We start from the raw sequence: 24,977 nt of genomic DNA, 5'->3' as shown, positions 1-24,977 counted from the left end.
TGAGGGTTTTGGCCTTCGATAGAGTATGGATATCTGTGGCCATGGCCATGCCTTTTGCTGGATCATCTTGTTGTGATATGGTGGGCAAGCCGGCATTTATTGCGGCTACATTTTCTAGTTTGAGTGCAAACTGTCTGCATTGTCCAGATTTGGGTCTCTTTCTTATTTGTTGTTAGATCATTGTTACTTGTTAGTGTTGGCCCCCTGCTTGATCCGCTGAAATAGCCTGTTTGCAGCTTATTGGGGGTCTTTCGTCTCTTTTACTGGCCTTTGCCTCCCTCCCTCTGTAAGGCAGGGTCTTGTAAGTTGTTTGTTTCATTGTTTGTTCCCTCCCCCCTCCCCCTCTCTTTCGTTTGGTAATGATTTTTTTATTCAAAAAAAGGGTGTACACAGTGAATGAGACTCTCGCATCATTCATCCAAATTAAATAAATAAATAAATAAAAGGAATGTCAGTACCGTTAGAGGATTTGATTCTTTCTTTCTTTTCTTGTGCATTGGTACTGGTCTAACTTTGATTTAATATAGTTACAGTCTTGTCAGACCCGTGTCTTTTTTACACTGATTCCTGCTCTTCCATTGTCTATATACCGTATATGATGTCTACAATGGGTAATGTACTGGACAACCTGAAGCTATAAGACTGAGACCCATGTTTTGTTTGTTTCCTAGACTGAAAGTAAGAAGAGTATTCCTCTTTCTGTTCAGTTGATCTACTACTGTTGTGTCGATTGAATTGTGTGACTTCATATATGCAGAGAACTATTCCAGAAATCAGAAAAGAAAATCTTGCCCAAGTGGCAATTCTTTTTTCTGGTGGATTGGACTCTATGATACTAGCAGCATTATTGGACAAGTGCGTGGATCCCATCTGTAAGTTCAACCAATTATGTGGCACTCTTTGGTATAGAAAGGTTTCTCCTTTCCATTATTCAGGATATTTCCCCCCTCCCCCTTGTTATTACACATTGTTGCTCATCATAGAAAAAATATGCATTTTCTGTTAGAGTGACTAGAATTTATGTTCTAGGCGTACTTTAGGAACTGGACTTTGTCTAGTTCCCTTTCATTGTACTTTCTCCTTTTTTATCTTTTTACCTTTTACCTCCCTAGGGGGGTTGGATGTAATATGTTTACTGTTGTTAGTGGAGTAATATAGGTGTGGAGAGAATCATCTCACACACAACAATTACAACCGAGATATTCTCTTCTCCTCTTTCTTGTCTCTTCCTCCTTCAACTTCTTCCCCCTCTTCTACTTGCTTTCCTAACCTAAATCTCAATTTGGTATCAGAGATTAGGGTTTGAGAGTCGTATCCATCCTTCTTGTTCCTATTGTTTTCCTCTCTTTGGAATCCTAACATAAGGGATTCCAAGGAAAAGGCTCCTATGTAAACTGCTTGTTGAAGGAGTCTGAAATAGGTTCTTTACAACCTATTCAAGTGATTGAAGCTGTCCCTTGAGCTACATTGAAGCCCTCATGAAGTTTTGGAGCTCACCAAGCCTCAACTAGGGTTTCCGCCAGGTTTATGTTGCAGGCCCTGTCTCTCCTCATCTCGGGCTGTGTTTAGATCATGGAGTAGCTCGTTAAGATCGTACAAGGGTCCTATTTATGCCTCAGGTGTTTGCTCTTGATGGATGTGGATCTGGTTTGAGCATAGCTCATTTTTCGTGTGACCTCTTTTCTGCCTAGGTAAAGCCGAGCCTGATATTTGGTCCCTATTCTTGCATCTGGAGTACAATAGGCTCCCCTCTTAGTTGAGAAATGATTATGGACATCTTGTTTGAAGTCTTGGAACATTGTTAAGTGTTTTTGTTGCTTGGAAAGTGTTTTGGTGAAGGCTGGTCCATCTTATACTATTTTTCTTCTTTGCTGGAATTTCTTTTTCTGTGTTGGAATCCTTTCTTGGGTTGAGTGTGTACTCCCCACTTGTTGTTGGTACCTTGTTTACGGTCATAGTTTAAAATCTCGCGATATCTCGCCATTTCGGGCTGGTCGAGATATCCGAAATATACCGAAATTTCGTCGAAATATGGTATTTTTTCTGCCATATTTCGGCACTCCATCTCGGTGGGTTTTTTGGCCATATTAAGGCCTGATACTTCATACATACCCTTATTTAAGCTAAATAAACACATTTAAACCTTCATATTGCAAAAAAGTGAACTCAAAGTGGTGTTTTGGGTTTCCACCCTTGATTGACAGTATACGGTTGGACCCTAATGTATAAATAGTTAAATACACATTGTATAGGTACTCAAAAACATAATAACAAATTGAAACAAAGTAATGAATCAAACATAAAGTTACATGTAGCCTTTAGTTTAAACTTTGAACTAAAAAATTCATAAGTGCAAAATCATTAGTTCAATACTCAATAGTCAATACATAAAGTCACAAGTTCACAACTCACAACTGTCATGAAACCAATCCTAATAATAATTACTATACCTTCCTGGATCGACTCCACTCATGCTCCTCTGGAGTCGTCGTCCATTGCTCTCTATCTGAAGGACATACGTGGACCATGGTATAGTTTCGGAGAAGAAACGAGTGTAGTCATCCACAATTGCCATGTCAATGGAGTCATCAACATACTGAAGGTAACCTATCCTAGGATATTGGTGACCAATCTTTGACTGTGAAGAAGAACCATGACTACCCACTGTTCCAGTATGATGTGATGTCGGCACTGACAGTATGTATGGTTGGTGAGTTGGATAGCTAGGGTATGAAAAGATGTTGTCCATAAAAGATGATCCAGTACGTCCCTGGGGCTGCTACTGGGACTGGGAATCATAGTCCCCAACGAGCTGCCCATATCCATATCCATATCCACCTTGAGGTTGTGATGCACTATAATCCGATGACGATGGAGTGGTATGTGCACCAAAAGATGGGGCACGCCAATGCCCACTCGATTCTCCCTCCCTATCACCCATACTTGTAGTCCGTATCTTATGTGGCATGATCAAATTGTGTTTCTCCGGTGAATCGGACTGGCTCTACAAGCGCTGTTTGTTGGTCTACCACATAATGCTCTCGCATTCCATCAAATGTTTCGCCACCACCACCACCACCACCACCACCACCACCACCATCATCATCATCACTGCCATCATCATTACCATCACCATCACCATCACCATCACTTCCATCAGTTCCAGTCTGAGTCTGATTCCTACCAGTACCACCTGAGGACCTGGACCAGTCGTCATCCTCATCAGCATTGCCACCTATGGGCTGGAATGGTATGGGTGATGCTTTCTATGCGTGTATCTGACCCTTGTTAGCCTTATAGTCATCCACATCAGCACCCATCTCAGAAGCTATCACGAGGTCTGGCCAACCTCCCTCCTGATCCAGCGTCGGCTGACCTCTGTCCCTCACCCAATCCACAATAGGGTCCTCATCGTCTGAGTCAACCTGAAAGATGTTGGCGAGGTCAATAGTGCCCCTTTGTCCCTCATGTCCCGTGTGTATGTGTTGCAGTTGTAGTTTCAGCCTCAAGTTGTAGTGCACATACATTAAGTCAGATAGACGTTCGGAAACCAATCTGTTGCGCCTCTTGGAGTGGATGAGCGAAAACGTAATCCAGTTCATCTCACAGCCAAATGCGGAACATGTTTGGGTAAGGACCTTGATTGCTATTCTCCTAAATTCTCAGCCGATTCCCCATACAACACCCACCATTCAGCTGCATTATAAGCTTACAACAAAAAAAGACGTGTCAAAATTTTCACAACTTTCAACTTTCAATACAAATGTAATTTAAAAGAATAAGATATTGAATTGAGTACCAGCATCACCGCGTGCTCTGCCTTGTACTGCAACATCGGTTCCAAAACTCCCTAATGCATCCTTAAAAAGCTTCATCTATACCCATGTGGAAAATTAGTAATGACTCATTAACTAATTACTACTTACTAATTATATTCCAAATGAATTATAAGACTCACCTCGTTGTTGCATATAGATTGTAGTCTACCATCTGGCTCCAATTTTTTTACTAGTTTCACAGCATCAATAGGTTGAGTATCCAACCCAAGCCTATTACTATATTGATACTTGGGGTTCAAGTAGTATGCTGAAAATTGACATATAGAAATGAGATATTGTCAAATGCATACGTAATTAGTAATATTACTAAGATATGAATTAGTTACATAAACAAAATTACTCACCAGCCTTATGCAGTGGATGCATAAGTTGATTCTCCCACCGAGCATTGATAATATCCAAAAAGTGCTTGCTACTACGAGGAGTCACATTGTCCTTCATCAAGTCAATGGCAGCATATAAGACTAGCATGGTGGGGCCCTTGAGAGCGGAGTCTGCTATATTTAGAACTTTAACTACTGGCTCTAAAACTTTCACCACTTTGCCTAGCTTTGCCTAGAATTCCTCAGAGGACATGGTTGCCTGTGCTTCCCTCCCATTTGCGGTATTGGAACCCTTCCATCCAAACCACTTCTCAGAAGCAAACATAGATCTTAGCCCGACTTTCTTTGTCTCAAAGCTTTTTAGGGCAATGTAGTTTGTGGCGAATCTAGTGATGCCCAGCCTCACCAAGTCACCCCCACATTTTTCCCTTAATAGATTTAGAGAAAAGGAGTGGTTGTATACAAAGTTGGTGACTTGTCATGCACTTTCCACCATAGTCTTCACCAACTTTAAGTTCCCTATATCCTTCAGCATTAGATCAATGCAATGGGCCGCACAAGGAGTCCAAAAGAGCCGGTACATACTGTTATTCATTATCTTCTCACTAGCCTTCTTGAAGTTGCTTCCGTTATCCGTTACAATCTGAACAACATTCTCTATTCTTGCATCTTTTTCAATCACTTCCTTCAACAATCTATAAATGTATTTTGCATCCTTTATCTCTTTGGAGGCATCCACAGATTTGAGGAAAACTGTCCTCCCATCATAATAGACCATAAAATTGATAATGGACTTTCTTGTAGGTCTAGTCCAACCATCTGCCATTATAGTCACCCCATATGTCTTCCACATACTCCTCATTTCATCAATGTACGCATCAATCTCAGACTTCTGTTGAGGTAAATAAGCATTCATTACCTCATATGGGGTGGGCCCCTTGAACCCTGGGCCAGCCTCTGCAATTGTATCAATCATGGTATCATAATGGGGGACCTTGTATGGTGTTTGCTGAGATGGTATGGTATAGTATAGCATCCACTTAGCTATTGACTCTTTCACTAACCCCTTCATATTCTTCCATGCTCCTTTGATTTTTTGTTGAGTGTTTCCCTTCTTCCTATGTAGTTTAGGATCTGATGCTGATGGTGGTACTAGTACAGATAGAGGTGTTGGAGCTGCCTTCATACTTTGTGATCTTTTAAAAGGATTCAACAACCCACCAACTCTAGAACCTCCAGATGTGCCAACTCCTCCACTACTCCCTTCTTTCTGTCTCTGCTGATCATCTTGAAAACTAACTTTACTTCTCGAAACAGACCGTCGAAAGTCCCTAGCCTCCTGTGGTGTTTGTATATCATCAGGCACATAGATGGGGGTCATCACTATCATCATCATCAGAGTCATCACCATCATCATCATGGTATTCTCCTTCTCCTCCCATTGAATTCCTCACTGCCTCCTCAAGTTGTTCCCTTACCCTCTGCTTGTCAGCCTTCCTCTTATTCTTTTCCCTCAAACTGTTACCAACTTCCTTAGCTCCTTGAGTAAGGACCATATGGCAGCCTACAACATCTTTAGATCCTCCAATTAGATGTTGTTCAAGTCTACTAGACCCACCTCCCAAAAACTTCATGTGACAATAGTAACATTGTGATTTTCTCTTATCCCCATCAATTGGAGTGCCATGTAACCATGCAATGTCATCACTAGGCTGCTTGGCTGGCCTTTGCTCTCTTTGCTCCCTCTGTTAACTACTTTCCCCTACCTTCTTCTTTCTTTTCGCACGTTGTCTTTCACGTTTACTGCAATGTAAGTAAAACAAATAATTAAAAACTTAATGTAGAAGCACTTCAATTGATACTTCAATTGTATAGCTATTTAATATTTTCCCCCTAACCCTTATATTTTTCTCATAATTAAAAACAATATTTTATAAATAATTTTCATATAAATATTGACCTGACACAACAAAACCGAAATGATTAAACATAATATATATCTAATGCACTTAAAAAACATGTAGAAATTACTTTCATATTTGATGATTTTTCATACCAAAACCTAATAATTTTCCTTATTTATTTATTTTTTTTGAATTTTTAAATATTTTTCTTAATTTCTGAAAATAAAAATCATTATTTATGGGCAGAAAAATAATTTCGGCACCGTGAAGCCGTAGATCGGCCATTAGTGTCTACCATATATTTAATTGATCCCCAAAAAAAATTTCGATATCGTGAGGTTATAGATCGGCCTCCGGTGTTTAACATATATTAATATCATCACCATCCAACAACTCTCGAACATAGTATTTTCAAAAAAATAGTTTTAGAGGAAAAAAATTTACCGTAAACAGTGAAAAATCTTTCACAATCTTGCTAGGAGGTGTTTTTGACGTGTTTCCGGCGATGATCCATCGAAAAAGATGCTTAGAATCCAAGTTGGAATAGTGAAAAACAAGAAAAAACCCCCAAAAAGAGCCTTTGCCCAGCTCAGTCAATATTTCGACCGTTAGCAGCGAAATATGGCTTTTATAGGGGGCCTTTAATGAGTCACGTGGGGGGGGGGGGGGTGTTTGTAACATTTCGGCGATATTTCGGTATATCGCCGAAATATGCCGAAATGGCCCGAAATTTCGACGAAATCTTATACTTTTTTATTTTGCCTAGCCATTTTGTCTCGGACATGTCGAAATTTCCGAAGTTAACCAATATATCGCGAAATCTTGAACCATGTTTATGGTTAAGTGCCATTTCCGCTATACTATGGCTGCTTCGGATACTTCTGGACTTGGTTTGGCTGATTCACAGCCAACCATAGCAGCTCCTCAGCTTGTGTATGAGAACCCACATCCACAGATTTGCATCGTGAAACTTGATAACACTAATTACTTGGACTGGTCCCATTTAGTGAGGCTTTCCCTTAGGAGCAAAGGGAAGCTTGGGTACATTACATGTACGATTACAGCCCCAACAGCTGGTTCTCCTACCTATGAGAAATGGGAGACCGAAAACGCTACTGTTATGGCATGGCTAATCTTCTCCATGAAGCCCAAAATTAGAAGAGGGTTTATGCGAAAAGAAACTCCCAAGGCAATTTGGGATAGTGTCTCCCAGACATTTGATAGAGTGGGTGACTCCGCCAAGGTTTATCAGCTTCACCAAAAAATTAACTCAATGAGGAAGGGTGATAGGACCATTTTTGAGTACTAATGCTTACAGTAGTCTTTTGGAGGAGTATGACCACTACAGGGATCTTCAATTGTCCAACCCAGAGGATGATGCAAAGGTCTATCGTACTCTTGAAAAGGAGCGTGTCTTCACTTTACTTGGTGGCCTGAATCCTGACTATTATCCAATCAGGGTCTAGATTTTAGGCCGGTCTCCTCTTCCATCTCTTAATGAGGTTTGTAGCTACTTACAGAGTGAGGAGACTCGGCGTGTTGCTATGGAACCAACACCAACATCATCTCTCAATTCTAGTTCCTTCCCAGACACCCGTGGAGGTGGTAGAGGCCAGGGGCCTAACCATGGGGGAGACAGAGCAGCCGAGATAGGTGGTGCTAGTGGGGGTAGCTGAGACAGGTTTAAATGTGATCATTGTGGGTGATCTGGACAAAGGATCGGTGTTGGATTCTTCATGGTCGTCCTCTTGGTACACGAGGTGGTAATCGTGGTGGTCGTAGAGGGGGAGCTCGAGCACACTCAATGATGATTGAGGCAGATGCTACACAGGATGACTCTCACCTTGGCCGATGCACGTGTTTCGCAGGGTCATGTCACACCGAGCACATCTTCTACACCAACCATGCGGCAGGCTCGCGCTACTCTTCATCCTCGCGATTTTTAATGTCATTTAGTAGTAAATATATGTCCTAAACATCAAAATCAACATGAAAGTGTACTACACTACTACTAGTATACTATGCCCTATGGTTTAATTAGAAAGTGTAACTAAATCCATTAGATATGAAAGTATGAAAATTGAAAATATAGATTAACGTCAAAATATCGACCGATATGCCAACATATCGTGGTATGGCGCCATGGCGCGCCGCGTCGCCTAAGCATATAATGATTCCTACACCATTTGCCACTTCCAGGAGACGCCATGGCGACGCCATGACAACTATGGTTAGGGCGCTAGTATAGGTCTCCATGGGTCATGATTCTTCCTTACGTCCCATTATAATGATTCCTATACCATTTGTTCGTAAGGACAAGGTTAGGGTAGGAGATGCTTCTTCTCCTCTCGGTAAGGCATCCCTATTACACCTTCCATTTCTCTCACTACTCCTTCATGTGCCTAACCTTACCTGTAACCTTTTATTTGTGAGTCATTTGACTAAATCTCTGAACTTTTGTGTCACTTTTTTTCCCTCTTACTGTCTTTTTCAGGATTTGGTGACGAAGAGGATTATTGGCAGTGGTCGTGAGGAGCATGACCTTTACCTTTTTTGCTCACAGTTCAGTCTTATGTGTGTGGACGTACTGATAGTAGTTCTGTGGATTCTGTTATGTTATGGCATCGTCACCTTGGCCATCCATCTTTTGTTGTAATAAGGAAACTATTACCTCACTTATTTTCTTCTATTGCTTCTTCTCATGTTTTTTCAATGTGAACCATGTATGTTTGCCAAACACTATCGTTCATCTTATCCATATCATGGGAATAGATTTGCTTCTCCTTTTCATATTGTGCATACTGATGTTTGGGGATCTTCCCCTCCTACCTCTTTATTTGGTTATCGTTACTTTGTTTCACTTGTTGATGATTTTTCTCGTGCTACTTGGACTGTTCTTTTGAAGCATAAAAGTGATGTCTTTGATGCATTTAAGAACTTTTATCAGATGATTCTTACTCAGTTTGATACTCGAATCAAAATTGTTCGTTCTGATAAAGGGGGGGGGGGGGGAGTATATATTTGGTGGCCTCCAAACCTTTTTTACTGACAATGGCATTATCCATCAGCTAGCGTGTGTTGACACACCCCAACAAAATGGGGGTAACTGAGAGGAAAAACCGCCATTTATTGGAGTTCACTCAGAGTCTTCTCTTTGGCATGCATGTTCCTAAGACCTTCTGGTCTGAAGCTCTTCTCACTGCTTCTTTTCTCATAAATCGCATGCCTACCAAACTCCTTGGTTCCAAATCTCCTTTAGAAACCTTATCTCCAAAGGTTTATGCTTTCTCTCTGCCTCCCAAAGTCAGTGGCTGTGTTTATTATATGCATGTTAACAAATCCCATCGCACTAAACTTGATCCCAAGGCCCTCAAGTGTCTCTTTCTTGGGTATTCTTCTACTTCCAAAGGTTACAAGTGCTATCGTCCTTCTTCTCGTCGGTGTCTTCCCTCCAAATATGTCACCTTTCTTGAATCTGTCCTTTTCTTTGCCCCTTCTCAGCATCAATTGTGAAAGGAAACAGGTTGCTGATGTCCTTCATTCTCCTCTCCCTATCTCTCCTTTTATGCTTGACATTGGAAAACACAGGACTGTGTATGTGGTCGATACTGATGATCAATCAGGTGACAATACAAAATTGGTTGTTGCAAGTGGTTCTGGTAATGAGAAGGAGAAGGATTACCACATTAAGTACAAAAAAGGTGAAAGCTTGTAGAGTAAAGGAAATAAGACCTATCAAGAGTCCTCTTTGGATCCAAATCCACATCTTGAGATTCATTCTCCTTAATTAGGTGATATCCCTTCTCCTCCATCTGATTTAGACCTTCCTATTGCTATTAGAAAAGGGAAAAGAGGTTGCACTAATCCTATAACCTAGTTTGTTTGCTATGATGCTCTTTCTCCTACAGATCTTGCCTTTATTGCTGCTCTCTCTACTGTTTCTATTCCCAAGAATGTTACTGATGCTATGTCTGACCCAAAGTGGAGACAAGCTATGTTTAAGGAGATGATGACCCTTGAGAAGAATGGTACTTGGCAATTGGTGGATCTTCCCAGAGGACATGTCCAAGTTGGATGGAGATGGGTCTACACAATCAAGTATAAATCTGATGGCACTGTTGAGAGATACAAAGCAAGGTTGGTGGCCAAGGGGTACAATCAAGTCTATGGAATTGACTATCAGGAGACATTTGCTCCTGTGGCCAAGCATAACTCTATAAGAGTTCTTTTATCATTGGCTGCCAGTAAAGATTGGCCTTTATATCAGTTAGATGTCAATAATGCGTTGCTTCATGGTGACTTGGAAGAGGAGGCGTACATGCAAACTCCGCTAGGTTTCAATATACCCTCAGTTGAAGGGAAAGTGTGTCTTCTCAAGAAGGTACTGTATGGTCTCAAATAGTCACCAAAGGCATGGTTTGAGAGCTTCCGGTAGGCCATTTTGAAGAATGGATATTCCCAGAGCCAAGCTGACCACACTCTCTTTACCAAGCGGGGCAATGGTACCATCACAACCCTTATCGTTTATGTTGATGATATTGTGGTCACTGGAGATGATACAATTGAGATAGATAAACTGAAGATCTACTTGGCTCAACAATTTGAAATCAAAGATTTGGGTCCCTTGAAGTACACTTTTAGGAATTGAAGTATCAAGGTCCAAGAAAGGAATCAACATTTGTCTATGGAATTTTATTCTTGATTTATTGACAGAGACATGGATGTTAGGTTGCGAACCAGCAAACTCTCCTATTGAGCAGAACCACAAACTAGGAGAAGATTGTGGTCCCTCCCTTGTTGATGCGGGAAAGTACCAGAGGCTCATTGGGAAGCTTATCTATCTTTCTATGACACGCCCAGATATTTCTTATGCAGTGGGGGTGGCGAGTCAATTTATGCATGCCCTCAAGAGTGGCCACTTAGATATTGTGTACCGCATTCTCAGATATTTGAAGTCCTCTCCAGGGAAAGGATTGTTGTATGCCAAACATGATTATTTGAGAGTGGAAGGTTTTACTGATGCCGATTGGGCTGGATCCATTACAGACAAGAGATCTACATCCAACTATTTTACCTTTGTGGGAGGTTATTTAGTTACGTGGAGAAGCAAAAAACAGCCTGTTGTAGCCAGATCCAGTGCAGAGGTAGAATTTAGAGCTATGACTCATGGAGTATGTGAACTCATATGGTTGAAAAGACTAGTTCAGAAACTGGGGTTGGACACTGAAGGCCCTATGAGACTCTACTGTGACAACAAGGCTGCCATCAGTATTGCACACAATCCAGTGCAACATGACAGAACCAAGCACATTGAAGTTGATTAACACTTCATCAAGGAGAAGATAGACTCTGACTGCATTTGTACTCCTTCTGTGAAGACTGGTGATCAGTTGACAGACATGTTCACCAAGACACTTGCCTCTCTTCAGTTTGGTATTCTCCTATGCAAGCTGCGAATGCATGACATTTATTCTCCAGCTTGAGGGGGAGTGTTAAAGTTACTAGAATTTATGTTCTAGGGGTACTTTAGGAACTGGACTTTATCTAGTTCCCTTATATTGTAATTTCTCCTTTTTTTTTTTTATCTTTTTACCTTTTTCCTCCCTGGGGGGGGGGGGTTGGATGTAATATGTTTAGTGTTGTTAGTGGAGTGATATAGGTGTGGAGAGAATCATCTCACACACAATAATTACAACCCAAATATTCTCTTCTCCTTTTTCTTGTCTCCTCCTCCTCTTCTCTTCTTCCTCCTTCAACTTCTTCCCCTTCTTCTACTTGCTTTCCTAACCTAAATCTCAACTTTTTCTTCCTACTGCACATTACCATATATGGAATATGGTAATTCAGTAGTAGACAATTCTATTGTTCTCTTTATCCTACTAATTCTTACAAGGAGCTAAAACGCACTGTGGGATATTATGCTATGCAAGAATTCAAAGTGTGGATACAAAGTAGTGAGACAAGCAGGGTACGAGAAAGGATATACACAAAGGATGCATCCTTTATTTGGATAGGTCCTTAAGAGGGATATAAAAAGGATATACAAAAAAGATGCATCCTTTAAGGATGTACAGCATGTCATGGAATTTACACCATGACATGTGTATATTCAATTGAATTTCACTGCAGCTTTGTTTTTCAATTTCCAATACTCCTTAAGGGCAGACACCAAACTATTAGAAGATACAGAATACCAGCTCCTGTTATTTGGATGTATGTTGGGCAGAAGCATAAGGATGCAGGAACGATGCCTAGGACTTTCTAGTTTTAAAAAGGGTGTACCCAGTGCACGAGGCTCCTGCCACTGTGGGGCCTGGGGAGAATCATAATGTACGTACCCCTGCTTTCACAGAGAGTCTGTTTCTAGACTCGAACCCAGTGGAGCAACTCAGCAACCTTACCGTTGCACCAAGGCCCCCCTCTAGTTTTATTTTCTTTTAATTCTGGTTCAATTTGTGTTAAGTTCTTTGCTGAGATTGCTAACCAATCAAGTTCTCATTTTTTATTTTTTTGCAGATAAAATTGATCTGCTTAATGTAAGTTTTGATGGCCAGTCTGCTCCAGATAGAATATCTGCAAGAGCAGGACTAAAGGAACTTCAAAGAAATGCTCCTCTGAGAAGGTACTTGAAGTTTTTATCATGGAATAATTTGCATATCTGAGTGGGCCATGCACTTAATTGTGCCATGGCTGATGCTATTTTAGATTAAGAATCCTGGTAATGGATGTTTTCATCTGAATTGTCCTTTCCATTCCAGAATATCCATGGAGCTGCATCGTCCTTAAGTTAATACAGCTATTGGGTTCATATTAAATTGAGCTAATATGGCATCCTAATACTTTAGAATGTAATGCATTTACTATCATGCCGCTTAAACAATTACTGATTTACCAAGATGTTTTTTGAACGGGGAAATGTGTGGATTGACGGACAACATCTAGAGGTCTCGGACAAGGTTATTTTCTAACCAAGTTTGTTTATTATTGCAGAAGAGGTTCTTAGTATAGGTCTAAACTTATGCTTGAAGGCAAAATGAAACCCTTCTAAAGAAGCCTTCGTGCTTGTCAACCAATCAGCCACCTGCTCATCTATAATATAATGAATTCACCTGCTTTTAGCATAGGTTGCTAGAAATGATAGTTTTCCTGAGGTCAGGATTTCTAAAATTTGGATGTTGACTTCTAATTATGTTTTAGGCCAACAGCTTTGTCTATAGACGAAAGTCTTTGTATCAGACATCTTTTATTCAACTTTTATTTGAAAGGTGGAAATGATTTGGATCGTCTTACCGGTAGGGCTGGGCATTCAAAAAACAATTAATGGAGGGTGAAGACGGTTATCTTCAACCTCTCTATCACAAGGCCTCCACGTGGACTAGCCCTTCTGCGGATAGTTTTACCTTCACGACAGCATGTTGGTTTTCTGTTCATTCCCACAGAGAGACAGTCAACTTCTCTTCTTCCTCCAAGCTAGAGTGGAGAAGAAGACCAGAGAGAGAGGGAGCTTTTTCTTGTCAAAATCCGAGAGGTAGATGGAGCGCAAGATTTAATTACCCATACAGGCAATATTAATCTCAACAATTAGGGGGAGGTGGCAGTTTCCCAAACTGCTTCAACTCCCCTCTTCCCATAACCCGTTTAGGTTCAAATAACCACTTTAAGTGGTTGGAGATCAATTCCCTTCAACATAGGACATGGGAGTTTTAATATAAAATTCAAACTCTCATATCCATACCTAGATAAGCTGGTGGGCCCACTTTGATGGACACATGTCCACCAACATTATTGGCATACAATTTATCCAATTTTTGTATGATTCATCTATTTATATATGTTCTTTTAGAATGTGATTTTTATATGCTTCATCTAATTTACTTTTTTGAATTATAAAAATATCAAAATATGTCGTAATATATGAAATAAGCTCTATTAATGTGTCGATCTATCAGTTTTTTCAGGCTAGTCTCTGACAGTGTTTTGAGATTTGACACATGGTTATGTTCTGAGGATCCAATACCTTTTTGAGAATACAGGTGGAACCTTGTGGAGATTGATGCAGATTTATCAGATTTGAGCTCAGAAATCAAGTGTGTCATGTCACTCATAAGTCCAGCGAATACCTACATGGTTTGCAATTTATTTTCGTCTGAGACTTTATAAATTATTTAACAAATGTTTGCCCTAATATATTTTACCGCTATTGTGGACTGAATAAAATATGTATCAAAATCCATCAGAGAGAAAGGTAAAATATGTGAAAAAGAGTACTTGGAGAAAACATAGTTCAAGAACTCGCCGAGATTTCGCCAAGATCTCGGTAATATCTCGGTTTTTGAAAAAACCGAGACTAGATTGAAGGCAAAATGGAGAAATATAGTGTCTCGGCCAAGATCTCGGTGGGTGTTGAATGTTCACGGATTACCCGTTGATCCGTGATCCGGATCCGGATACATTAAAGTGTCCAGGTTCATTATGCACATGTTGCACATGTGATTTGACTAGGATTTTATTTCCTTTATTGTAATGATCTTTGATTATAAATAAAGAGGCTGTGGGCACATTATTCATAAGCCATTATTCAAGGATTTCAACATGGCATCAGAGCCAATCCGAGAATATGGGATCTAAATTTTTTTTTCCTTTTTTGTTTTTTTCTCTCTTCTCTCCATCGTGAAGTCACCCTAGCAGCAGCACCACCTCCAGCAGCACCTTCGCCGGTCTTCCGCCAGCACTCCACACCACCGCCAGCCTCCCGCCAGCCCTCCGGCAGCCTTTCCTCACTTTTTTCACACCACCGCCAGCCTCCCGCGGCTCTCTCTCTCTCTCTCTTTTTCTTGGAAGAGGACTTCCTGCCTCCTTGCGATCCTTTTAGACCCTCCTTTGGTGGTGAGTTGTCTCGCACCAAGGGCTCTTTTTCCCCCTATGCAGTAAACAAATCTGCGATTTTTTTTTCCATTATTATTTTTTTCTGACCAGTCACCATGCTTGACAACTCTGATGTTACGTCTGCTTCCTCTGGCCCTGACGGCACATCGCAAGGTGACTTTGTTCCTTTTCCAGCCAGTCCTATAAAGTTAAATGGGGCCAATTACCTCCTGTGGTCTCGTTCATGCTTGTTTGCAATCGTTTCCCGTGGTCTCTCTGGCTACATCACTGGAACCTTTGTTAGGCCTGCTGAAACTGGTTCTGCCCAAGATCGGTGGGAGAATTTTAATTTTCTGATTATGTCCTATTTGGTGAATTCCATGGAGCAAGAGATTACCGGACATTATCTTCTTCTCGATTCGGCGGCTAAGATATGGAAAACAGCCAAGGACACGTATTCTCAAGCTGGGAATGCCGCTCAGTCCTATGAACTTCGTCAAAAGATTCACTCTACCAAGCAGTTAGAGTTGTCCCTTTCACAATATTATAACACTATGTGTACTCTGTGGCAACAGTTGGATTTTTTGGGCACCTTTACTGTAACTAGTGCTGCTGATGCAATGGCTTACAGAAAATGGGAAGACGGTCTTCGTGTTTTTATTTTTTGGCCGGGCTCAATATTGAATTTGATCCGATCCGATCTAATATTCTGAATCGTGATCCTCTACCTACTCTTGACCAGGCATATGCAATTCTTTCTGCCGAGGATAGTCGACGTATAGCCATGGTTAATCCTGTCCCTCAGGAACAATCGGCTCTTATTTCTGGTTCACAGTCTTCTGCCTGTGGCAATATTTCCCGTTCTGTTCCTAGTGATCGGCCATCTGGGGGTCGTCCTTCTATTAAATGTGATCATTGTGGAAAGGAGTGGCACACAAATGATCGTTGTTGGAAGCTACATGGTCGCCCTGCAGATACTCGGGGGTGGGACAGGGGTGGTTCCGATCGGTCCACTGGCACACGTGCAAAGCAGGCATCCATTGAAGAGGAACCTGCGTAGTCTCTTTCTCAAGTTATGGCTGAACTCAATCATCTCAGGGACATGGTGACTCGTTTGGACACGTCTTCTTCGGCATCTACATCCTCTTCATTGGCTGCCTCTGCTGTTTCTGTGCCTTCTACTACTCCTACCACTCCTTCTCCAGGTATTTCATTTGGTGGGAACTGTTCCTCTGTCAGTCCTGATTGTTGGGTGATTGACTCTGGAGCAACCGACCATATGACAGGTTCTTCATCTCTTTTTTTCAAGCATTTTCCTTTATCTGGTCATACTAAAGTCCATGTTGCTGGCGAATCTCTTTCTTCTATCTCGGGAAATTCCCAACCATTGCTTGTTTCAGGACTTGGAGACGGGTCGTATGATTGCATGTGGTAAAGTGGTTGGTGGTCTTTATGTACTTGATGGTGCACCGACAGCCTTGACATCTCAGTCTTCCTTTACTGAATCGGATTTGGCAATTTTGGAGTTGAATAATCGGCATAAACATTTGGGCCATCCCCCTATAAAGGGTTTTATCTGATCTTTTTCCCAGTTTGGTTAAACGATGTAATAAATTTAATCTTTCTTGTGATGCTTGCATTTTAGGCAAGCAAACTCGAACGGTTTATCCTATTTCTGATAGTAAAAGTTTATCACCTTTTAATTTGATTCATTTTGACGTTTGGGGCCCTGCTCGGTGTGTTTCTACTTCTGGCTTTCGGTGATTTGTCACCTTCATTGATTGTTGTAGTCGGACCACTTAGGTCTACTTGATGCACAGTAAGAGTAATGTTTTCCGCTGTTTTACCCTATTTCATAAGATGGTTCAGACCCAGTTTGATGCCAAGATAAGAATTCTTCGGTCTGACAATGGCAAAGAATACATGGATGGTGCCTTTCGGTTATACTTGGAAACTCATGGGATTATCCATCAGACCTCTTGTGTGGATACACCTGCTTAGAATGGGGTCGCTGAACGCAAGAACAGGCATTTACTCGAGATGGCTCGATCTCTGATGTTTGATATGGCTGTTCCCCCTCGTTTCTGGGGTGATGCGGTCCTCACAACGACTTATCTTATTAATCGGCTTCCCTCAAGAGTCTTAGGAGGACGCTGCCCGTTGGATGCTTTATTGGGCTCCTTGACTTTTGTTGTACCACCAAAATTTTTTGGTTGTGTGGTGTTTGCCCGAAACCCTGTTCATGGCAAGTTCGACCCAAAGGGACTTTGGTGCATTTTTCTTGGCTACTTGGCTACTCAAAAGGGTACAAATGCTGCCATCCTCCAACCAAAAAAATATTTGTTACCGTGGATGTTGTGTTTCCTGAATCTGAGGCCTACTTTTCATGACCGGAACTTCTGCAGGGGGAGATCATAAGTGCAGATTTAGAGGTCCCACTGATTGTTCCTTTGGATATTCATGTACTTGTTATAGAGGATTCTTTTGTGGAATTGGAGGATGGGATTACAAGTCAAGAACAAAAAATGGGACAGATTGAGCAGCAACCAGTTCAGGGGGAGAAAGATTTGAAGAATTATTCTCAGGGGACGTTTTTTCCTCCTCATGGACCATTGTACAAAGAGACCACTACCACACTACCTACTCAATCAGCACCTTTTCCCAGTTCTCCCACTTATTCTCCTGGTAAGCCTCCTTATGATCCCAGTCTGGATTTACCTATTGCTGTTCGAAAGCCGAAGCGGAGTTGTACTCAACATCCAATTTCTAATTTTGTATCTTACAACTCCTTTACTCCTTCTTTCCATACCTTTGTGTCTTCATTATCCTTTGTTATTATTCTTAACAATTGGCAGGAAGCAATAGCAGAGCAAAAATGGAAGGATGCGATGCATGAAGAAATGCGTACCTTAGAGAAAAATCAGACTTGGGATTTGGTAATTCCTCCATCAGGAAAGAGACCCGTTGGCTGTAAATGGGTATTTGTTGTGAAGCATATACCTTTCAATTGAACCATCAGATTTATCATAAATCTGATGATGGTTCAGTTGAAAGGTATAAAGCAAGGTTGGTTGCCAAAGGGTTCACTCAAACCCAAGGAATCGATTATCAAGAAACCTTTGCTCCTGTGGCAAAGATGAATACAGTGAAAGTCATCATTTCCTGTGCTGTGAATCAATGTTGGGATCTTCAACAACTTGATGTGAAAAATGCCTTGTTACATGGAGAGTTGGAACATGGAAGAAGATGTCTACATGGAGATACCTTCGGGTTGTGCCTCACCAAACACTCAAGGAAAGGTGTGCAAATTGAAGAAAGCCTTGTATGGCTTAAAACGGTCTCCCCGGGCCTGATTCGGTCGTTTCCATAGAGCTATGGTTGCTAATGGATATTAGCAAAGCAATGCTGACCACACGCTATTTGTTAATAGGGTGGGATAGCATATCACTATTTTGATTGTCTATGTAGATGATATAGTGATCACCGGAAGTGATAAACAAAAAATTCAGCGGTTGAAGACCTATTTGATTACCGAGTTTGAGGTCAAGGACCTGGGCAGGTTGCGGTATTTCTTGGGAATAGAGGTTGCCTACTCTGCTAAAGGTATATCTCTTTCTCAGAGAAAGTATACTCTCGATTTATTGAAGGACATTGGGATGCTTGGGTGTAAACCTGCCGATACACCTCTGGAACCTAACACACACTTGAAGAGTAAGGATGGTGACCCTATTGATAAGGGCAGTTATCAGAGGTTGGTTGGGAGATTGATATACTTGTGTTGGATATGGGCCAGAATACCGTGGGGGGTATTCTGGACTTTTTTCCTTTTATTTATGTTTATGTTTTGTATATGGGTTTAGTCCCACATTGCTTGTGTACATGGTTTTATGTTCCAACCATTCTTATAAATAAAGTGGGGCTTGGGGTGAAGAGATCATCCAATCCTTTCCCTAATTTTAAATCTCTCAACATGGTATCAGAGCGGATTTCGAATTAGGGACCGACATCCTTCGATGTCAGTTTTTTTCTCCCTCTCTCTCGATCTTCTTCTTTTCTCTTTCTCTCGGTTTCTTCCCCCTCTCTTTTTCTCTCTTTCTCCCTTGTTCTCTATCCCATATAGGGCAGCACTGATGAGGTAATCATGCGATCCAGTTGCTGCCCCCATTACCTCAATTATGCTCCATGATTCTGCTGATCGATAGGAACAAGCCAGACGTGCCTGCGATATTGGTTCTTCCCTCTTTTTTTGGAGATTGCTTCTACAACAAAGGCATCACCACCTATCTTTGAAGACCACTACCTGCTGCAGGATATTTTTGCTGGTTCAGTTCTTATCCCACAGAGTTGAAGACTTCCTTAAGATCGATTTCACCATTACAGGGTTTTTTTCAAAACCCTGACAATTATCGATCTTAGGGTTACTGCTGCCTATTGAACCTGAATTTCTGCAGGCTGCTTCTCCACTTCTAAGGCACCACTAGACAGCAATTTGGGCTTCATCAGCTCAGTTTTTGAAGGCCTCCTGGAGATCGATCCTTCATCATTACAGGGTTTTTTCAAAACCCTGACACCTATCGGCCTTAGGGCTGCTGCTGCTTCTTTGGATCTGATTTTTTGCAGGTGTTTTTCCTCAATTATATAGGCTCCATCGACTTCAGTTTCAGTCCATTCACTGCAGTTTTTTGGCCCCTTGTTTCCTTCATCGATTTCAGCCATTTAGGGTTTCTTCATAACCCTGACAGAATCGATTAGGGGTTTTCACTTGGTTGCTGGTTCTGGTTTTTGGAGACTTATTTAGTCTCAATATAAGGGGCTTCTTCTACATATTTTAGCTTGTAACTTGGAGGACTTATTGGACTTCTCTGTCGCCAGTATGGGGGATTCTTCCAATTCTACAGCCACCTCGGATCATGATGGCCACAGCAAGACAGACTACCACAGTTTTCCACCCAACCCTATTAAATTGGATGGCTCAAATTATCTCCTATGGTCCAGATCTGCCTCCTTTGCTATTGCTGGCCGTGGTTTCACCAGCCATATTAATGGCACTAATGTTATGCCCACTGAAACAGGGCCTGCTCAGGAAAAGTGGCTTGCTAATAATGGTGTTCTCATGTCTTACCTGATAGGCTCTATGACTTTAGATTTACAGCATAACTTCCTTCTTCTGGACACTGCCTCCCAGATTTGGGCTGCGTGCAAGGAAACATATGGGCAGCTTGGCAATGATGCCTAGGTATATGAACTCCGGAAGAAGGTCCTTCACACCTCTCAGGGAGATTTTTCAGTTTCGAAGTACTATGCTACGCTCCGCAGTCTATGGCAACAGTTGAACCATTTCTCTAATTTTCACCCTACTACAATGGCTGATATTGCTTCCTATAAGAAGCACGTGGACAAGATCAGAGTCTGACTTTTTGGCTGGCCTCAATGTGGAGTATGATTAGATCTGTGTTCAGGTGTTGGGTCATAAGCCTTTTCCCACACTTGAACAATCTTATGCATTGGTGTCTTCTGAGGAGAACTGTAGGGCTGCCATATTGCACCCTCCTATTACTAACAGATCAGCTCTCAAGGCTGCTGCCCCTGCCACTCCTGCCCCTAGTGGCATTGCTTCTCTTGGCGATTCTACTACAGGGACTGTTATTTGTGAGCACTGTTACAAACCCTATCACACCAAAGAGAAGTGTTGGAAACTTCATGGGAAACCAGCTGATTTTGAAGCTAAACGGGCTACCAAGACCAAGACTAAGACCAAAACCAAGGTCCATCAGACTGAGACTGTTACTGTAGCCCCTGCCACTGACACTGGTCTATCCCAAGATGATCTACAGGCACTCCTACGTATGCGAAGGTCTTCCGCTGTTGCGGCCTCTACTACATCAGCTACTGCCAATTCCCCTGCTCCTTCAGGTTCACACTTTGCCCGGTCAGGTATTGCATTTGGGGGTCATTGTGCTTCTGTAGCTTCCCATCCTTGGATCATAGATTCTGGAGCTACAGATCATATGACCAGTTCCTTTAGTTTGTTTCATAAATACTCTCCCACTTCTGGGAAAGACAAGGTCAAGGTGGCTGATGGTTCTCTTTCTTCCATCTCTGGAAGGGGATCATCAACTGCACTTCCTCTCTTCCCTTGTCTTCTGTTTTGCACATTCCTAACTTCACTACTAACCTTCTTTCCATTATTAGTATTACTCATGATCTTAATTGCAAAGTCACTTTCTTTCCTTCTCATTGTGTGTTTCAGGATCTGGAGTCTGGGAAGACAATTGGATTGGGTAAAGTGCACGGTGGGCTGTATCTGCTTGATGACGGTCGCTTCTCTCCACCACCATTACATTCTCCACCACACCAGAACTCCATGGTCTCTTCTGAACTCTACCAGTGGCACTCTAGGTTAGGTCACCCCCCCTTTAGGGATTTTAGCTCATTTATTTCCTAGTTTGGTCACCCTTCGTACTAAGGATGACTTTTTTTGTGAGGCTTGTGTTCTGACCAAATATACATGTTCAAATTATCCTATTTCAAATAAAAGGAGTTGTTTTTGTTTTAATTTGGTGCATTCTGATGTTTGGGGCCCTGGTCGTAAACCTTCTATTTCTGGCCATCGTTGGTTTGTCTCTTTCATTGATTGTCATTCTCGGCATAAATGGGTGTCTTTTGCACACAAAAAATCTAGTTTTTTCATGTTTGCAGCATTTTCATAAAATGATACAAACTCAGTTCCAGGCTACTCTCAAAGTCTTGAGAAGTGATAATGGAACTGAGTATATAGAGTCCCAATTTCAAAAATATTTGGCTGACCATGGCATACTTCATCAAACTAGTTGTGTTGATACCCCTGCCCGGAATGGTGTGGTAGAACGCAAGAATCGCCACTTGTTAGAGATGGCCAGGGCTTTGATGTTTGAGAGGAATGTCCCATCTCAATATTGGGGGGGATGCGGTACTCACTGCAGCCTATCTCATTAATCGGCTGCCTTCTAGGGTTCTTGACTCTCGTAGCCCCTCTGATGTTTTAATAGGAAATTCCTCCTTTATTGTGCCCCCCAAGGTGTTTGGTTGTGTGTGTTATGCTAGGGATACTAGATCTCCTGGCAAACTTGAACCTCGGGGACTTTGTTGTATTTTCTTGGGTTATTCTCCTACCCAGAAGGTTACAAGTGTTACCATCCCCCTTCCCGCCGTACCATGGTTAGCATGGATGTTATTTTCCATGAGTCCCTTTCTTACTATTCTTCACCACCTCTTCAGGGGGAGAGTTCTAGTGAAGATGTGCCTTTTGAGATTCCTCTACCAGAGGTTCCTCAGGCTGCTGTCCAGCCTACTTTATCACCACCCACGGCTGCTGCTCAGCCTACTTTACCACCACCCACGGTTGCTGCCCAGCCTACTTTGGATGTCCAACTTCCTCTGGCTGTTCCTCCCTCACCTGATGGGAATCCTTTACAGGGGGAGACCATAGAAAATAGTGTTGTTAATGTTCCTATTCAAGAGGAGCTGACTCCAGTCCAGAGGACTATTGGTGAATTTCAGAAGAGACTTGACAACTCCAACATCATCACCTATATAAGGGGCAGATCCAACAGAGGGCAGCTGCAAACCACTGTAGCACCAGTACCCATCCAATTGCCGGGTCCAGACCCGGATCCTTCATCTCCTGGTAATCCCTCTCCTTCCGACCTACCTATTGCTCATTGCAAAGGTACTAGGACTTGCACTTTACATCCCATATCTCGCTTTGTTTCGTATAGTTCTCTTTCTCCTTCTTTCTGTGCTTTTGTATCCTCTCTTTCTTCTGTCTCTATTCCCAAAAATTGGCAGGAAGCATATACAGATGGAAAGTGGAAGGCTGCAATGTTGGAAGAAATGAGAGCACTACATAAAAATAACATGTGGGATCTTGTGGCTCTTCCTCCAGGGGAAAAACCAATAGGATGTAAATGGGTCTTCGTGGTCAAACAGAAGGATGATGGTTCAGTGGATCGGTATAAGGCACGTCTGGTTGCAAAGGGGTTCACTCAGACTTATGGAGTTGACTACCAGGAGACCTTTGCACCAGTGGCAAAGCTCAACACTATCAGGGTGTTATTATCTTGTGTTGCAAATCTTGGGTGGGATCTTCAACAGTTAGATGTAAAGAATGCCTTCCTCCATGGGGAGCTTGAGGAGGAGGTATATATGGACATTCCACCAGGCTTCTCTGATGACAGGACTAGGGGTAAAGTCTGTAAGTTGAAACGTGCTCTCTATGGGTTGAAGCAGTCACCTAGGGCCTGGTTCGGCAGATTTCATAAGGCTATGATTTCAGCACGTTATAAGCAGAGCAATGCTGATCACACCTTGTTCATCAGATGAGTTGGTGACAAGGTTACTCTACTCATAGTCTATGTGGATGATATCGTGGTGACTGGTAATGATGATGCTGCTATCAGGGATTTGAAGCTTCTCCTTGGCCGGGAGTTTGAGGTCAAAGATCTAGGCTCTCTAAAATATTTTCTAGGGATAGAAGTTGCTCGCTCTTCAAAGGGCATCTTTCTTTCTCAACGAAAATATGTCCTTGATCTACTAATTGAGACAGGGCTGCTAGATTGTCATCCTTCAGATACTCCTCTGGATGCTACTACAAAACTTAGGGAGAAAGAGGGTGAACCTGTTGACAAGGGTGGTTATCAGCGGTTAGTGGGCAAACTAATCTATCTTTCTCACACCAGACCTGACATAGCAGTTGCTGTAAGTATGGTGAGCTAGTTCATGCATGATTCCTATTCCTCTCATATGGATGCAGTCCGTCGTATTTTGAGGTATTTGAAGTCTGCTCTAGGAAAGGGAATTCTCTTATCTCCCAATGGTCACCTCAAGGTTGAAGTTTATACTGATGCCGATTGGGCTGGTTCTTCTGACAGAAAATCTATCTCTAGCTATTGTTCGTTTGTGGGTGGAAACCTTGTCACATGGCGTAGCAAAAAGCAGAATGTTGTGGCAAGGTCCAGTGCTGAAGCCAAGTTTCGTGCGATGGCCCAAGGCATTTGTGAACTTCTATGATTTAGAGGATTATTACCGGATATTGGTGTTGCTGTCCATCTTCCAATAATGCTTTATTGTGACAATAAAGCTGCCAGTAGCATTACTCATAATCCTGTCCAGCATGATCGCGCTAAACACGTGGAGGTTGGCAGACATTTCATCAAGGAAAAGCTTGAAGCTGGCCTCATTTGTGTTCCCTTTGTGAAGTCTACTGATCAGCTGGCGGCTGTGTTCACTAAGGGGCTGAATAGCAAGCTGTTTCATCCTATATTAGTCAAGTTGGGCATGCATGATATATATGCTCCAACTTGAGGGGGAGTGTTAGATATGGGCCAGAATACCGTGGGGGGTATTCTAGACTTTTTTCCTCTTATTTATGTTTATGTTTTGTATATGGGTTTAGTCCCACATTGCTTGTGTACATGGTTTTATGTTCCAACCATTCTTATAAATAAAGTGGGGCTTGGGGTGAAGAGATCATCCATGCCTTTCCCTAATTTTAAATCTTTCAACAACTTATCTCATACCCGACCAGATATTGCATTTGCAGTAAGTATAGTTAGCCAGTTTATGCATGATCCTCACTCTTCTCACTTGGAGGCAGCATACCGAATCCTAAGGTACCTAAAGTCCTCTCCTGGTAAAGGAGTCCTATATTCCTCACATAGTCATCTCCGGGTAGAAGCTTATACTGATGCGGATTGGGCAGGCAGCCCTGATGATAGAAGGTCCACTTCTAGATATTGCACCTATGTTGGAGGAAATTTGACTATTTGGAGAAGCAAGAAGCAGGCAGTGGTTGCTTAGTCAAATGTTGAAGCTGAGTTTAGAGCCATGGCACAAAGCATTTGCGAACTTCTTTGGCTCAAAGGACTTCTCCAAGATCTTGGATTGTCAGTTGACCTTCCAATGAGACTCTATTGCGACAGCAAGTCTCCAATCAGCATTGCCCATAATCCAGTCCAACATGATTGCACCAAACATGTTGAGATTGATCGGCACTTTATCAAGGAAAA

General features: G+C 42.0%; 1 protein-coding gene across 3 annotated transcripts in view; it reads left to right on the top strand.

Moving 5' to 3' along the window:
• The window catches only part of LOC122666573 (asparagine synthetase domain-containing protein 1), an 81,369-nt gene that overhangs the window by 34,032 nt on the left and 22,360 nt on the right, over nt 1-24,977 (top strand). For all 3 annotated transcript variants that reach the window (XM_043862586.1, XM_043862585.1, XM_043862584.1), the window contains exons 7-9: nt 758-872; nt 12,583-12,688; nt 14,100-14,193. In XM_043862586.1, the coding sequence (XP_043718521.1) occupies nt 758-872; nt 12,583-12,688; nt 14,100-14,193 (315 nt within the window). The remainder of the gene's footprint in view (nt 1-757; nt 873-12,582; nt 12,689-14,099; nt 14,194-24,977) is intronic.

This window comes from Telopea speciosissima, chromosome 7 (genome assembly GCF_018873765.1).
Source record: "Telopea speciosissima isolate NSW1024214 ecotype Mountain lineage chromosome 7, Tspe_v1, whole genome shotgun sequence".
Taxonomy (NCBI): domain Eukaryota; kingdom Viridiplantae; phylum Streptophyta; class Magnoliopsida; order Proteales; family Proteaceae; genus Telopea; species Telopea speciosissima.
Note: the sequence above shows the minus strand (reverse complement) of the source record. Positions and strands in the feature narration are given on the sequence as shown.